The sequence below is a fragment of the Epinephelus lanceolatus genome, chromosome 15 (genome assembly GCF_041903045.1).
Source record: "Epinephelus lanceolatus isolate andai-2023 chromosome 15, ASM4190304v1, whole genome shotgun sequence".
NCBI classification, from domain to species: domain Eukaryota; kingdom Metazoa; phylum Chordata; class Actinopteri; order Perciformes; family Serranidae; genus Epinephelus; species Epinephelus lanceolatus.
Window position 1 is genome coordinate 18947748 of NC_135748.1, and position 16017 is coordinate 18963764.

At 42.9% G+C, this 16017-nt stretch overlaps 2 protein-coding genes and 1 long non-coding RNA gene across 4 annotated transcripts; 2 read left to right on the forward strand and 1 right to left on the reverse strand.

Annotated features, from left to right (window-relative positions):
• Positions 1-1421: 1421 nt before the first annotated feature.
• LOC144467094 (uncharacterized) lies at positions 1422-3960 on the reverse strand. The gene is made up of 3 exons (XR_013493457.1): positions 3828-3960; positions 2090-2152; positions 1422-1880 (listed from the first exon to the last, which is right to left on the reverse strand). It is a non-coding gene; the product is annotated as an uncharacterized LOC144467094 (long non-coding RNA).
• A 528-nt stretch (positions 3961-4488) lies between these two features.
• Positions 4489-7797, forward strand: actc1b (actin alpha cardiac muscle 1b). Its single transcript, XM_033642591.1, has 9 exons — positions 4489-4591; positions 5615-5765; positions 5856-5984; positions 6155-6265; positions 6358-6442; positions 6740-6901; positions 6986-7177; positions 7272-7453; positions 7547-7797. Exons 2-9 carry the CDS (start codon positions 5637-5639, stop codon positions 7688-7690), a joined length of 1134 nt encoding a protein of 377 aa, XP_033498482.1. The 5' UTR covers positions 4489-4591; positions 5615-5636; the 3' UTR covers positions 7691-7797.
• Positions 7798-8688: 891 nt separating this feature from the next.
• Positions 8689-15804, forward strand: arhgap11a (Rho GTPase activating protein 11A). 2 transcript variants are annotated; one of them, XM_033641937.2, is made up of 12 exons: positions 8689-9372; positions 10185-10252; positions 10361-10457; positions 10565-10821; positions 10946-11109; positions 11200-11340; positions 11481-11555; positions 12171-12344; positions 12437-12566; positions 12750-12858; positions 13557-13671; positions 13775-15804. In XM_033641937.2, exons 1-12 carry the CDS (start codon positions 9244-9246, stop codon positions 15244-15246), a joined length of 2931 nt encoding a protein of 976 aa, XP_033497828.1. In that variant the 5' UTR covers positions 8689-9243; the 3' UTR covers positions 15247-15804. The 2 variants fall into 2 exon arrangements, with proteins under 2 accessions (XP_033497828.1, XP_033497830.1); XM_033641939.2 differs by lacking the exon at positions 11481-11555.
• The last annotated feature ends 213 nt before the right edge of the window (positions 15805-16017 follow it).

Sequence of the window (16017 nt, forward strand, 5' to 3'; positions counted from 1 at the left end):
AAACGTCATCACGTTGTTCTGCGTGCAATGGCCTGTAGGGGGCAGTAGTTCTCCTGAGCTGATGCTGGGAACAGAATGTACAGGAAATAATTAACTTCTCCATATTCACAAGCAGATTTGGGACCAAGTCATTGTTTTACAAGTCACAGTTAAGTCTCAAGTCTTTGCACACAAGTCCCAAGTTAAGTCTCAAGTCCTGAACATTGAATTTCGAGTCCTAAACAAGTCATAATGTCCTCCTCTCTAAATGTAATGATAGGTTAACAACAGAGCAGTAATATATTACATTTTAAAGAATTAATTATTTTCAAAATGTGTATTTTTGAGATGCAAGTCTTTTTTTTTTTTTAGTTTTGTCAATTCTGAAATCATGAAATTTGTGACTGGAGTCCACACCTCTCTTAACAAGTAGCCTATAAGCATGATCTGAATGATACAAAATTAAATATTTAATAAGGGAATCATTTTTGCATTACAGAGAGGGGATACATTATGTGCAGGGGCGTAAATACAGACAGTGCAGGCAGGGTGATTGCTCTGGGGCCCATGGAGTGAGGGGGCCCATAGAGAGAGTGGGCTCTCTAACTATAAGTTAGGCAGAAAACAGGTCCTTGTGAGTAATTTAGATTGCTACCTCAGAAATATGCCTGTGTTCAAAGAAAAACTCCATTTGCCATTTGCTATATATGCCTATTGAAAAGGTAGTAGCATTTATCACAAAATATGTTATAAAATATATGCTCACTCTACACAAACTATAAAACTATATTATTCGATTAATAATCCCTTATTTCTTCTTAGAATTTTTTTTCCATATATAAATATATGCGATGATGATTTCTGGGTAATATGTATGTTGGTGTTATCCAATCTCAAGTCTCTATTTGATCATGTGTTGATAAGATTTTATAGTAGCGAGTTAAGGCATATAACAAGTAACTAGTGTGCCTTAGGACCCGTCATAATAGCGTGCACTGGGGCCGGTTGTAACTACCTTATGCCTCTGAAGGAATAAACTTCTCCATATTTACAAAGGGTGTTAGGCATGGTCTGAAGTATTCACAAAATGGCAGATCAATGTCTGTGCATTATAGAGGGAGGAGGATACATTGGTGGCAGGCTGAAAATGCAGTCTGATCTGGCATGGTCTGTCATGGTCAGTCTTGGATTCAAGATGAAATGGTTTAAAGATAGTTTACCTTTAGAATAGTCTAAGGGTTGTGAAATGACCTCGTCACATCATATTTTTATTTTGATATTGTGCAATGCATTCTCAGTGAAGTTTTTCAATGACTGTATTGTTTGTGGCCTCATCAAGCTTTTCCATAACAACAATGAACAGCACTCTATCATTTTGACATACTTGACTTGACTTCTCTAAATCATAGTTTGCACTGTTTTTTTTTTATTTAAATAGGTTGTCATACATTGTCAGATTTCTAAATTATATGTGAAATATTGTGTTAATGTCTCTAATATAAAGAAATATTCAGTAAGTTTGTCTGACACACTGCATTGTATTATCCAGGAGATAAACAGTTTGCAACCGCCACACATACTGTATTCAGTGTAATAAACTAAGTATTTTTTTTACTTTAAGAAGTTTTCTTTCATTGAGCCTAAACTGTCTGTTTCTTTCTTGATTTCAGAGCACAGATGCAAACAGGTGGTGACAGCTTCCTGTGTGGGTGAGGAGTGTCCTAAATCCATCAGCAGAAGAAGCAAATGGTAACGGTGTCCTCTGTGCTGGTCGGGCCAGGGCTGGTCCTCATCCTTTTGGCTGGTGGGGGAAGAGGGTGGTGTGGAGGTTGTCCTGGGATGATTGGTTGATATCCACTCTCAGCTGCCCAGGAGTGCCAACAACACAGAAGAGGCCTGACCTATGAAACAGAAGAACAAGTAATGTGTAATGATAGACACAGTTGTACAGCCTTTGCTTTGTTGGTAGCTGAATTTGGCCTCTAATAATGAAATGATAATATAAAAATGGAACAGTATTCAATAGGGTTCCTATAAGTGAAGTTAACATCAGTTTATCAACATGTAATGTAACCACTGGTATTTTGGTAGTCTTGAGAGATTTACTTACTGAGCCCACCCAAAGAAAGGCAACCACCACTTTCCAGCTGCTCCTGTCGTCATCCATCCTTATCTGGTCCAGAATAAACACACCGTCTTTGTCATCAACTCCGAAAAATAGATAAATAAATAAATCAAAATACAACAGAGTGAGTAAGATACATAATCACAAAATGTTTAAAAAGGGATAACAGGATTCGCTGGGGACTTTATGACCTCACCTACACCTGACTAAAGACATGGACACAAACAATCTTTGAATTACTGGTATGTGATATTAGGACTTTCAGGAAACTCCTGTCAAAGCTGTTATTAAGTACTGACTTGTCTTTGTCTGGTATGGCCATCTATGATTATAAAAAAAACCACAATACTGTAACAGTAAGTATAATCTCTGTTAAATAAGTGAATTTGAAATTTTCAGTGCTCATAGACAAGATTTCAGAGTGAACTGTCCCTTTATAGCTCCAAGTCCTACTTAGCTTTTCTCCCACCTTATGTCATGGGCAATAGGTAATGTGGTGGAGCATTTCCTCCATCTATTTCCAGGGTAGTTTGTTTTGTTAAATTTCAAGTAGCTCATCCAGGCTACATGGGATACTGTAAATGACCTCCTTGCCAGACACGAAAGCTACCCGGGGCTTTATCAGTCCTACCAGATACAAAGGTTTTACAGTTTTTCTATGCTGCAATCCTAATTAGAATCACTCTAATCAGCCCCCCTTTGGTACTCAAAAGGTCTTGACCAGTATCTTCTGTTTGTCGAGGAGTCCTGAAGTCGAGGGTGCTGACTCTGTGTAGCAATTATGCTTTAAGAATGGATTTATAACTGGGATATTTTTTAATCAAACCCTTTAATTTCCATAAAGGGACACTGTAGTGACTTAGCCTGCTTCCATAAAATTACAGGACTCACAAGAGAAAGACTTCAGAAGAATGCTCAAAATTGATGCAACAGAGGCTGAGATATCCTGACCTTTAACATCCCAAAACACTGGATCCTGGACCTCCCACAGTGGACTCTACCAAGCTAATGCCACGTCTTTTAAACTCCACACCTCCACTTTGTAATGCAGCTCTCTGTTGTGACTTTAAACACCTTTCAAGCCCCTCTTGGCTGGTAAACTGACCTTAATGGAGTTCCCCCATAATATGGTGTAAGAGTAAGCGCTGTCTGTCACTGTTGCTTGGCAGAAAAGCCTGACCATGAATCACATATCCTTTGTTCATGTATCAAAACAATATTAATCCGATCTATGAAAATCATCTCTGGCATGCAAATAACTACGAGATGCTTCGGCTGCATCCAGCTCCTATCTGTGGAGATAGAGAGGTAACACAGCTAAATATAGGAGACTGTATCTGGTGGGGCAGCCTGCAGCAGAGGAACGCTCTCACATACCTCCAGCTTAACACAACCTCACACCATGCTGCTCTTTCACATCTGAGTCACTCTTCTTCACCTGAAGACCTGAATCAATAAATTGCTTTTATTATTACAAATACATGAATGGTGCTCCCTGAGATCTGACCATATATGATGTCTTCCCTGGGAATTATGTCATATCAACAAATAATCTGTCAAATGTGTGTATCATTCCCGCATAGATGAGTGTATTACCACATAAGGCACACTGTACATCAAGAATAATATATGGAAAAGTGGGTGGCACAAATATGGACCTCCTCTTTGCAGGCCTGCGGCTTGGGAACCTCAGTGGCCGCTCATTAATGACTCAGTTGCTCACCATAAAAGGAGACAGCTGGGCCAATCAGCAAGGAGCACCGACACCGACAGGCCACTCAGACAGCCAGATCCCACACAGAGCCCGGCTGGCGTTACCATCAGCTGTTCCACGCTGTTGAGGAGGCTCAGAGCACATACCAGCAGCGTGGTTCACAGACATATGCAATGTTTTCATCTCCTTAACAAGACAGGAGTGGCGCTGCTCTGACTGGGTCATCAAAGTGAGCCCTATGAGTATAGAAAAAAGCTCCTGAGAGATATGACATATGAGCATCAGAACAACAGGAAATACAGTATTTTAAAACTCTGATTGCATTGCATTCACCTTGTCTGATTATTGACTGCAGGGCTATAAAGAAATTATCCTGCATAACATGCAAACATGCATTGTTTTAATGTATTAACTTATAGGTCTATGAGGCAAACTTTCATCTTAGAAATGCAGATTACTTTTATGTTAATGTCAGCAATTAAATTGTCATCTTAAATCCACTAATAATCCATTAACTTCAACACTTTTATTCTCCACCAACATTTCATTAAAACTGTGTCATCCAAGTGACTTCACTGTAGAGAAGCCCCATCCATGTATGTAAAACACCTCTCTGGCTTGTTGATTTTTTTGCTGCCAGCTCTTATTTGGACTTGTGTGAACCCCCTGGCCCCGCCCCTGGTCCCCAGACCCGGTCTGGGTCTTATTTAAGGCGCTCTTCTCACCCTCAGCCTCTGTCCCAGTGGAAGCATCCGCCCTACCAGTGCACCTTGGTGAGTACATTTCACAACTTGTCTCTCTGGTTTGCTCTGGATATCTGTCTTTTGTGTGATGAGTTTCACAAAGTCCATTGGTTGTGCTTTGAGCTGATGAGGCTTCAATGAATGAATGAATGATGTGTCTTTAGGTTACTAATGGTTTTCACGTGTTGTAATAATGACTAACTGAACATGATGATTATAAGTAAAACTGGAGTTACTGGTTACGCTAGGTTGGCTGCCATGATGTTGAAATTAACATATTATATGATGTTATTTTATGTGATAAATACACTCTGTGCTATGAACAATTTCTGTTGAAACTCTCAAACATATCCTGTGGAAGTATTACTTGGATCAGTGGGGGAGCAGTTGGCCAGATTCACCCATGTGCCAATGAATGAAGTTAATAGGCAGCTGGGGCATGGAGCCATGTAGTAAAACAAAAGTGTCACAGTGTGTAGACAGATGGGTGCTGGCCTGGCTCTCAGACAAGCCCTCTCAGACCTGAAATAGCAGGAGATCCATGTATCACTTGTTTCACCCTGTTAAGCACAGTGTGGGTGCTTAGCTTAAAATAGATCCCAGGTCTCTGTGTTATGCCCCTTTTTGGTGCTACCTCAGCAGCTCTGAGATGTCCCGGGAACAATCAGGGCTGGGGTGATATGATATCAGTAGTTGTACCACAAAGCTGGGACTAAAATAGCATCCAAAAGAATGTCTAATTAGCTATCTATAAATAGCCCCCATTGAGTTGTATCAGTGTTTGGAAGTGATAATAACTTTAGAGCAGCTATGACAGAGTGTTGGCAGGTCTTCAAAGGTGCTCTGAATCACAGCTAATACACTTATTAATTATGTTAGTCCATGGGCTAGTCACGTCATCACATCTTTAGCCACTCCAGTGATAAAGTGTCTGTGATTGTTTAATTATAACAGGCTTTTGTGCTATTTATTCTATGACTGGCAGTTTAGACAGCTGCTCCTAACACCTACTCTAAACCTCCTTGTGTTTCTACCCCACCCTGCAAATTTTAGACCACCCCAGGAAAGTCTAATCATGTGTGACGACGACGAGACCACCGCCCTTGTGTGCGACAACGGCTCTGGCTTGGTCAAGGCTGGATTTGCCGGAGATGACGCTCCCCGTGCTGTCTTCCCTTCCATTGTTGGAAGGCCCCGCCACCAGGTACGCTGAAAGAAACTCCTCCATCGCTGAAGTATGAGTACGAGTAGCATCTTCCTATGTCTTATGTTCCTCTGGTGCTTCTTCCCTCAGGGTGTGATGGTGGGTATGGGTCAGAAGGACAGCTACGTAGGTGATGAGGCCCAGAGCAAGAGGGGTATCCTGACCTTGAAGTACCCCATCGAGCATGGCATCATCACCAACTGGGATGATATGGAGAAGGTGTGTGTTGACAGTGAGACTCATTTACAACATTCACGACAGCTGACCTTCCGCATCCTTGAGAATTCACAGCCGTCGTAAAAGCTGCTTATATTTGGATAACGTGGTTGTCGTTTGTTCAGTTGAGTTGTTTCAGTCCTGACGATCAGCTGTTCTTTCTCGCCTGTCAGATCTGGCACCACACCTTTTACAATGAGCTGCGTGTGGCCCCTGAGGAGCACCCCACCCTGCTTACTGAGGCCCCCCTGAACCCCAAAGCCAACAGGGAGAAGATGACCCAGGTATTTTACCCTCACTACCTTCTGCTTTGCTTTCACGTATTTGTCTTCAGCTTAAGACAAACCTTTCATGTCGTGCTTACTTGTTCTTGCAGATCATGTTTGAGACATTCAATGTTCCCGCCATGTACGTGGCCATCCAGGCTGTGCTGTCCCTGTACGCCTCTGGCCGTACCACCGGTCAGTACATTGCAGCCTTTTCTCAATTTAGTCAGTGGTTAGATACGCGGTGAGCTAAAATAAGAGGAAATTGAACGGCAAGGGAGAAAGTGTTGAACATTTACACTCAGAGGGTGTCATCAACAGATAGATTCCTACCTTATTGTCAAGGGGAGGTGTTAATCTGTCTGCCGCTGGGTGTGTGTCATGTGATGTCAGCAGCATTGTATAGTTTATGATGTGAGACATACTTGCAGAGAGCAAACCTTCACAGGCATGCATAGCTGACTCACTGTGGTCCTTCTCCGCTTGTTAAAGGTATCGTGCTGGACTCTGGTGATGGTGTGACCCACAACGTCCCCATCTATGAGGGTTACGCTCTGCCACACGCCATCATGCGTCTGGATCTGGCTGGTCGTGACCTGACTGACTACCTGATGAAGATCCTGACTGAGCGTGGCTACTCCTTCGTCACAACTGGTAGGTCTATGTCATCATGGTTAATTTGACTAATGAGAGGTGTATAAGTGCTGTTTCTTAACACGTGAACTTTCTGCTTCATAGCTGAGCGTGAGATTGTGCGTGACATCAAGGAGAAGCTGTGCTACGTCGCTCTGGACTTTGAGAATGAGATGGCCACCGCTGCCTCCTCCTCCTCCCTGGAAAAGAGCTATGAGCTGCCCGACGGTCAGGTCATCACCATTGGTAATGAGCGTTTCCGTTGCCCAGAGACCCTCTTCCAGCCTTCTTTCATTGGTGAGCAATTGGTTGCATTTGTTTTTTGACACATCTAAAAAATGCAGTGCTTTTTCTCAGACAAAACTCATCTCCTTTACTTGTCCTCTACCAGGTATGGAGTCTGCTGGTATCCATGAGACTGCCTACAACAGCATCATGAAGTGTGACATTGATATCCGTAAGGACCTGTACGCCAACAATGTGCTGTCTGGTGGTACCACCATGTACCCTGGTATTGCTGACCGTATGCAGAAGGAGATCACAGCTCTGGCCCCCAGCACCATGAAGATTAAGGTGAGAGACCTGCAATGATTTTAGGTCATTAAGTTCATCAACATTGCGATCCAGCACTCAATGAGACTTAAATTTGGTCTACTCCTCACCTAGATCATTGCCCCACCTGAGAGGAAGTACTCCGTCTGGATCGGTGGCTCCATCCTGGCTTCCCTGTCCACCTTCCAGCAGATGTGGATCAGCAAGCAGGAGTACGATGAGGCCGGTCCCTCCATTGTCCACAGGAAATGCTTCTAAACACACAGCCAACCTCCTTCCGTCCATGCATTCGAACGTTGTTGCCTCCTGTATATATATATATGTGTATGTTCTGTTGTAATAAAGATAAGCCCTTGTGAGAGTTATCCCCTGTAATGTGCTTTATTACATCAAAGCAAATACACAAAATAATTATGTATATACTGGTAGATTTCTGCATACACCACAGATTGCGTGTGTCATGTTGCCTCCAACAACCTTTATGCCCTCACCTGAATGATCAAGAGTTTGCTGTAACATGGGTGGCGGTGCTTCCACCTAGTGGTTAAAGACAGAAGTGAACATTCACTTGAGAAACTGACCAAATACTTTCTTTCCTATCCAGAGTAATTTGATACAGCTTTATGAGCAGTGAAGGATTTGGACTGAAGAGGGCTCTTGCCACAAATGAGGAAATTTTGCACATGGGATTACACTACATGGTCCTCTTGAAGCCAGTTAACATTGTGTGTGAAGTTAAATTTATTGTGCAATACACAGTCTTGTCATCATTTGTTGCTTTACAGCATTTGATTAATCTCTTTGTCATGATATCCATGAGGACTGGCCCTGCTAATCTTACATTTTTCAGTCTTCTTATTCTGTTTTAAGATATCTCAGTAAACATAATATGATAATTAATATTGTATTCAAAAGAATTGTCAAATGGTGAATGGCTATGCATCATGTGCAAAAGGTGCACAAAACATCAAATAATTAGAAACTACTCAAACATGGGCGTTTGTCTGTTACAGTGTACACAATATTATCAGAATATACAATCACACAGTTGTAAATTTTTCCATTTTAAAGATGCGACTGCTTTAATCACCGAGTCAACCGGTTGTCAAGGAGCGTCCACTTGAAGGTTAATCTGGCAGCACAGAAACCACCCCGCCCAGTGGGGCTGCCCTGCTGAATAAAACACACGCCCCTTAGATTGTTATTCGAACCATTAGCAGCCAATCACAGCGCAGAGCGTAGGGAGCGCCGCTGTTTGAATGCTCTGCGGAAACAGACATCCTGGCAACCGACCTGACGAGCTAACCACAGCACAATGCAGTTGGCTAGCTAGCTAACGAGTTAAATCGATATAACTCATACAGTCTACCGTCTGAGAAGAGGTTAACACCAAATGTAAGTCGTGTGACGCATAGAAGCTGTTTTTGTTTTTTCGTATGAGGCTTGTGAATACGCTAATGTAACTTGCTAGCTGGCTAACGTTAGCGAGCTAACTGCATTGCAACCGGAGCACGAAGCTAGACAGTAGTGAGACGCTCCGTTATGTGACGTTAGCCAGGTCGTTAACATCAAGTAACTTTGTAGTTCTTACTGTCGAGGTCACAGCTGGCGAGTAGTTGTGAGGATTAAGCGTCTTGTGAGCAGTTAAGATCCACGTGACGATGACTTAGGTTTGGAGAAAGTGATAAATTAAGGAGGACTCAGGAGGGCAGAACTGATACAGCTGTGAATGTCAGTGTACTGTGGTCACTGCCAGAAGAGAGTGAACTAGTTGTTTAGGCTTATTTGAAAGTACAAGATAGAAGTGTAAAATGAAAGTCATGGAGAAAAATGTGATGCGTCTCGTGGCTGTGCAACACCTCCGGGCAGCGTATGGGATAAAGACAAAGAACTGGAACAAAAACAAAGCAGCCAGCTTCAAGTCAGCAACCAGCAGCTCGGTAAGTGGAAAGAAAACCAGCTACAAATGTGCAGCATCATTACCATACTCTGTGACTCTGAAACTTTGAGCTTGGCAATCTGTTATGAGAGACCAAGAATCAACAAGCCCACAGTATCAGCCTTGGACATGCTATTGTTTAGACAATTGAATTCAATTTGCATATTACTGAAAGCCTGACCCCAGTGACGAGACCCGTTTGTTCGCACGCTGTTGTCACACATGTCAGTCTCTACAAGTGCTTTGTTTGGCTGTTCTCGTGATTATTCACACCATAAATTTCTTAACCAGCCATAGAAAGCCAAATCTAACAGGACACAAAGGGGCAATGTTTTCTCATAAATCTTTACCACATACCGTAGTGGTGTTTTTGACAATTCTGGAAATAGAAGTAATTTACATAGGACTGTTAATCCTCTACAGAATATGCCATACTTAATTTAATGTCAGTTAATTCAATAACTCTGAAGGCACTGTTTGTTTCTTGTGCACTTTGCTTGTAATTGGCTCACAGGAGTCACAAGGTGTGTTGCAAGAGACTTTGTGACTTTTCAAATGAACACTGAACTTCTGCATTTGCAGACAATGCCTTCAATGTGGTAATCAAAAACGAATGCCACAAACTTTAGCCCAGACTTGGTAAAAAAAGAAAAAAAAGAAATCAGGAACAGAAATGAAGCAAGATTTTGATATGAATGAATACATGAGGGATGTGATGCTGCTGATAGGTCATTAGAGGAAACTATCAACAGATTAGGCTTATTGTTCAGCCTTCCTGCTTAATCTAACCTTCAATGCCTTTCTTTTCCTCAGACAAAGGTTTTCGGGGTGTCCCTGGAGAGCTTACCCTACTATAATATGGAATGTGGGAGTGTGCCAAGGTAAGTTGGCATGCTTATTTAATTTCACTCAAGCATACAGTTGACAAGTTATTTCTTGTCTAATGTTGTTGTACATTTTATACTAATGATTTTTCACTGCCTCTTTAGCTTTCTGGTCGACGCATGCATGATACTGCTGGCGCATGTCGACACAGAGGGGCTGTTCAGAAAGTCAGGCTCTGTCGTTCGCCTGAAAGCACTCAGGGTGAGTGATGGCTGAAGTTGACCTTGCATTCAGTAAGGCATCTTGACCCTGAGAGAGGTCTAACACAGCAGAGCGGTTTTCAGAGTGTGTTTTGTCTGTGCATTCAGGCAAAACTGGATGCGGGTGAGGAGTGCCTGTCCACTGCGCTTCCCTGTGACGTGGCTGGGCTGCTGAAGCAATTCTTCAGGGAGCTGCCGGAGCCCGTGTTACCCACAGAGCTGCAGGAGGCCTTCCTCAAGGCCCAGCAGCTCCCCACCGAGGAAGATAGGACCTCTGCCACCATGCTGCTGTCTTGTGTGCTACCCGATAAAAACCTAAGCGTCCTGCGATACTTTTTTGACTTTCTCCACAATGTGTCTAAGAGGTGCCTTTGTTACATTTGACATTTATTTCCCCACTTTATTATTTACAAACATCCATCTACAATTAAATATGGTCTTTGCACCTTCATAATTACATTACTGCTGTTTTTCTTTGCTTAATCACAGGAGTGCAGAGAATAAAATGGATAGCAGCAACTTGTCTGTAATCTTGGCTCCCAACATCCTTCACACCGGAGACGGTACAGAGAAGATGAACGCCAACACTGAGAAACGCCTCAAGCTCCAGGCAGCCATAGTGCACTGCTTCATAGAGAATGCCAACAACTTTGGTATGACTTGAAGCACCTTACTTGCAGGCCATCTGTATGTCAGTCTAGTTTTCCTAGCCCTAATTATTTTGCTGTGTCTGTGTGTCACAGGTGTGTTACCGCAGTTTCTTCAAGAGAAAGTTCCAGCCATGATGGGCTGTGAGGCGGGGGCTCTGTCCCCCAGTCACGATGGACTTGAGGAGCTGGATTTAAACTCAGGGATGAAGAGAAGGCAGAGACGCAGCTTCGGAGGTAAGATACTATCAGAGATTTGTTTTATTGGTGAAAGCTGCAATACGCAAAGATTTAAATCAGATATCAGACTGGCCAGATAAATTCAAGTAGCACCGTCAGTAAATACTGTTTATGGTTGGGTTTGTCTCATATTTCAGAAATGGTCAATGGTGCTCTGAATAAGATAAAAACTAATAGAACACCTACAAGTGCCACCCAGTCAGACAGTCTTGGTAGGTACTGAGGTCAGATGAGATAACGTTGCCTGTCATACAGCTTGATGATACTCCATTTATCCGTCTGCTATGCACATGAAACGGCAAGCTTTCTGTTCTTCACAGAAATCAAACTCTTTAATTTACTTCATGTTTAAAGTGGAAACAGACAACTTTTACCCCCCTGGCATTTCCTAGTGGTACTACTGTTGGCAACACTGTCGTAAAAACAATCTGATTGCTTATGGTTTTCAATGCTGATGGTGTCATTATTCCATAGCCATTACAGTGCAATCAACACTGACTTCATAATGATAAGTTAAAGCAAAAACCTTGTCTAGTTCCACTTTAATCTTTTGATCCACATCTTGCATTGGTAATGAACATAAGTCATTTAATATGAAATGAATAATGTGAAATAATGCCTTGTTTTGAATGCCTCTATTGGCTTTTGTTTTCATTGCCTGTCTGCCTGTCATGTGCATGGATCATCTGCTGCAAATTTCAGTCGGTCCTTGCTAACTCTTCTCAGCACTTTTGCCCCGAATCATCTTTGGAATGTTTTCAAATATAAAAACAGCAAATCTTATACTGTACATCTGAAGATATTAATTCCTCTTGTGATTTTGCCAGTCTTTTCTTCTGCCACTCCTGTCATTGCAACACCAACCTCAAAGAGAAAGCTTCCTTTGGAATCCGGTCACTCTTTCGGATTCTCAAACAAGAAACGTAGATCTGTCAAAAAGACCCTTGGGATAGAATTACTTCCCAATACTTTGTTCAGCGGGACCTCCACGCCTGGATCAGGTATTGATGGTTATTTGATCGAATGGGAATCAACTATTCTGGTATCGCAAAAGCATGTAGTTGAGTTTACATGTTTTTATTTTCCCTTTTAGCATACAGTGCTTCAGGGGTGTTGGATTCTTCCCAAAATACACTGTCGTCGGCAGGGAAGTCTAGAAGGCAGTCAGCTGTCTCTTCAAGGAGAAAGAGCCGACGTCTTAGCAACAGAAATGCCATCAACAGGTACATGATTTCTTTGTCCTCCAGTTGTCCTTCAGAATTTACAAATTGTTTGTCCGTTAGGGAGATACAGCAGAAGTGCTGCCACATAGAGATGAGAGAGATAAGAGTTTGTAAAACATTAACCTCAGCTTCATGTCACTCATATCTAATGCTGATGATTGTTCGGATGTATCTCCTTTTCAGAGTTGAATCTGGAAGAGCCGGCTGCTTTTCTCCCAAAGTCGGCAAGAAAGAAGCACCACGCAAGTCCCTGCGCATGCGTTTTAGCCTGGGGAAGAGCAGCAAGGAGGCTGTAAGTGTGGTTGTCAGATAGACTTCACATTCTACTTATCTGGTTCACAGATAGACGCTAACAGCTGGTTTTAATCAGTTGCATTCAGGCATATGCTGCAATTAACTGTGTTCAAATCAAGAGACGTTTGCACATGGGGTGTTGTTGGGGTTAATTGTTGCACATTAGCACTTTCTTATTGTGTAACACTCTAAGTTTACTTTCAGTCGCTAACATTTAACATTTCTTAAAATAAAGCATGCACAGTTTGTTTTAAAAAGATTGTTTTTTCACATTTGTAATATTACAAAATCAGATGTGTACATACTTGTTTGGTACAAAGCCACAGGGTTATGTCCTATGAGATTTACTATGTCAAGCGCTCAGGTGAAAGAATGTTGTTATATACCATATAGTATATAAATAAAATACATTGTAACCTGTTTTGGGTACATTGGGTGAGCTGTTTACGTTACATAACTTTCTAATACTCTATAGTTTTATGTATATTCATGACTTAATAAAGAGTTGATGATCAACACCTCCACTATCTTGTTTCTTCTGAGTGACTTTTATCATCCTCTGAAGAACTAACCCCAGCGGTCATTTTATTAACATGCTAATGTTGCATTCTGGGTAACACCTGTGGGGTCCTTCTTAACAAAAATAACACTTAAGCTCTGTCATCTTTCATTTCTCATTCCATGCTGGTGATAAAGGCATCTGAGGCCGTTGGCTGGCGACTTGCCACTCAGGAGAGCACCACCAGTTTTTGTTTCACCAAAGAGACAGAGTTCAGTCCAGCGGTTCTGCCGAGAAAAGCAGAATCCAAAAGTGAGTATCGTGAAGAAATCAAACTAAATGCTAGTAAAAAACATTTCTATTCCAGTAGTCTTTTGAGTTTTAATACTTGCTAATACCCTCCTTTGTTTTTCAGGCTCCAAATACATCAGTAAGTCTGAAGACAACTTGCTGACCCCCCAATGTGACTCAAGTGCCCACCGGACCTCATGGAGCGAGGAGACTCCTCTGGGAGCCCAGGCTTTCAGCGGAGGGTCTTTCACTGAAACCCCTATGAACATGTGCCTAAAGAACACCTACTTATCTGAGCCAGCTATCGTATCAAAGCCCCCAGCGATGGCCGGCTTTCCCAAGAAGCTGTGTTGTGCCTCCAGCGCTGAGAGCCTAGAGAGCGAGGGCTGCATTACTGAAGCCCGGAGCCAAACGGGCCCCACCCTGCTGAAAATAAAGAAGGCCTTCACGGAGTCCGGCAGTGATCTCCAGGCCGTCATACAGGAGCCCTGCAACTCTACGGGGACAGACGCAACAAAACTACCAGACATCCTCTTAGTCCCTCCACCAGAGACTCCGACAGTTGTTTCTGTGGAAGCAGAGGCCGACAGCTGTCCTGTCCAGCAGAGCCCTCTGGCTAATGAACAGAACATTACCTTTGGCCAGATTGAAATTGCCGCTTTATCGCCTTTACATATTGACAGTGTAATTTTTGAGTCCGGTGAATACTGTCCTTCAGCAGTACAAGCTGATAACGTTTCTGTCTGTGCTGCTCCCGTCAGTAGCCACAACAGCTCTGTGGCAGGAGACAGTGAAGAGGAGGTGGAGCAGGTGAACTGCAGCCAGCTGATAGAAGCTCTGGACATCCAGAGTCCTGCTCACTTCAAACTGGGTGTCCCTTCTGGAATGCAGTCCACTCCATACAAGCTGGGCCGTGATCTAAGACATGAGTTCAGCACACCTCCTAAGATTGGTGCTACAGTCAGCGCAGTACATGAAGAAAATGAATCTTCCCCAGATGGTGGTATCGCAGTCCAAAACCAACAACAGTGCAGTCTGGAGAATGAGAAGCGTCGGGTGTTGGACCACATTCATCACTTCAACAGGCTCACCCTTTGTTCTCCCAGACGCTCCAACGCCAAGCAAATCAGATCACCACTCAAGTTCCAGCGCACCCCCGTGCGCCAGACCGTCCGCAGGATCAACTCTCTGCTGGGAGACAGCAGGAGACCCGCTACCATCGGCCGCAGCAGTCAGGTGGTGAAGGCAGTGAGTCTGGAGAGTGGCCTCTCCCCTTGCCCACAGCTCCAGCCCTACCACGAAGACACACAAGTGGAACTGTCCAACAGTGTTTTGCCCAAAAAGAAACCACCTCCCGTCCCACCCAGGAAGCCAAGCACCTTGGCCCGGAAGTCCAAAGTGTGTGCTCTGGGCGATGTGACCAACAAGGTCCAAGCAAAGACCAAAGTGGACTGTTTTGACTCTGATCTATCAGGAGCTCCGAAGCCTCTCGTGCAGCAGGTAGTAGAGAAGGACATGAACTATTACAGAGGCTCACCTAAAAACCCCCTCAACCAGGTACGACTGCTGTCTGCCACCAAGCCTGTCGATTTATAGCTTAAAATCTTTTACGTTTCCTCCTCACTATGCAGCCTCTGTCTGCTAGGATGATATGACATTAAACATTCCTTCTTATGTTATCCATATTTTCAGGGGTTTTAATTTATTTTTAGCTACAGTAGGTGCTGGATGTGTTGTGTTAGGGCCTTAATGGGAGATGTTCATATGCCTTAAGTTTAGGATCCGCCTACAGGACTGTTGCATAGTGTGTAGACTGTAGCGTGCAGGCCAAATTATGTGAAATGTGATCGATGGTATGACTGGAAATGTTTAGATCAAGTCTTGCGCTTTTTATTTATGCATTTTATATCTAATCTTAGCTAGATGTTAAACTGTTTACTGAAGCTGCAGATGTTTCTTCATTACAGAATATTTTTCTAACTGTTTCTTGTTAGGAACAAAAAGATGGGAGAAATGCACCTTTGTTGGATTTTATGACAAAAAAAAAAAGCCAAACAGTATTGATCACATAATCTTGTCTATCGCAGTCCGTTCATTTTAAAAACCATCCTGCCTTGTGAACTGCTTCAGACAAATAAAATCAAACAACATACACCTACTTGTTTCTCTTCAGTTGAATCCTCTGGTTTGTGTAAATTATTGGCAACTGTTGGAGCCACAAGGGGGAGTCGTACACCCACTAGACTGACACGCTCAGTAAACTTCATACTGGAGTAAGGCTCAGGAATTTACTCTGTCAAAACCCCAGAGTGACCTGTTGCAACTACATCTTGATATAATGTAATTCTGCTTGTTTGCAGCATTCTC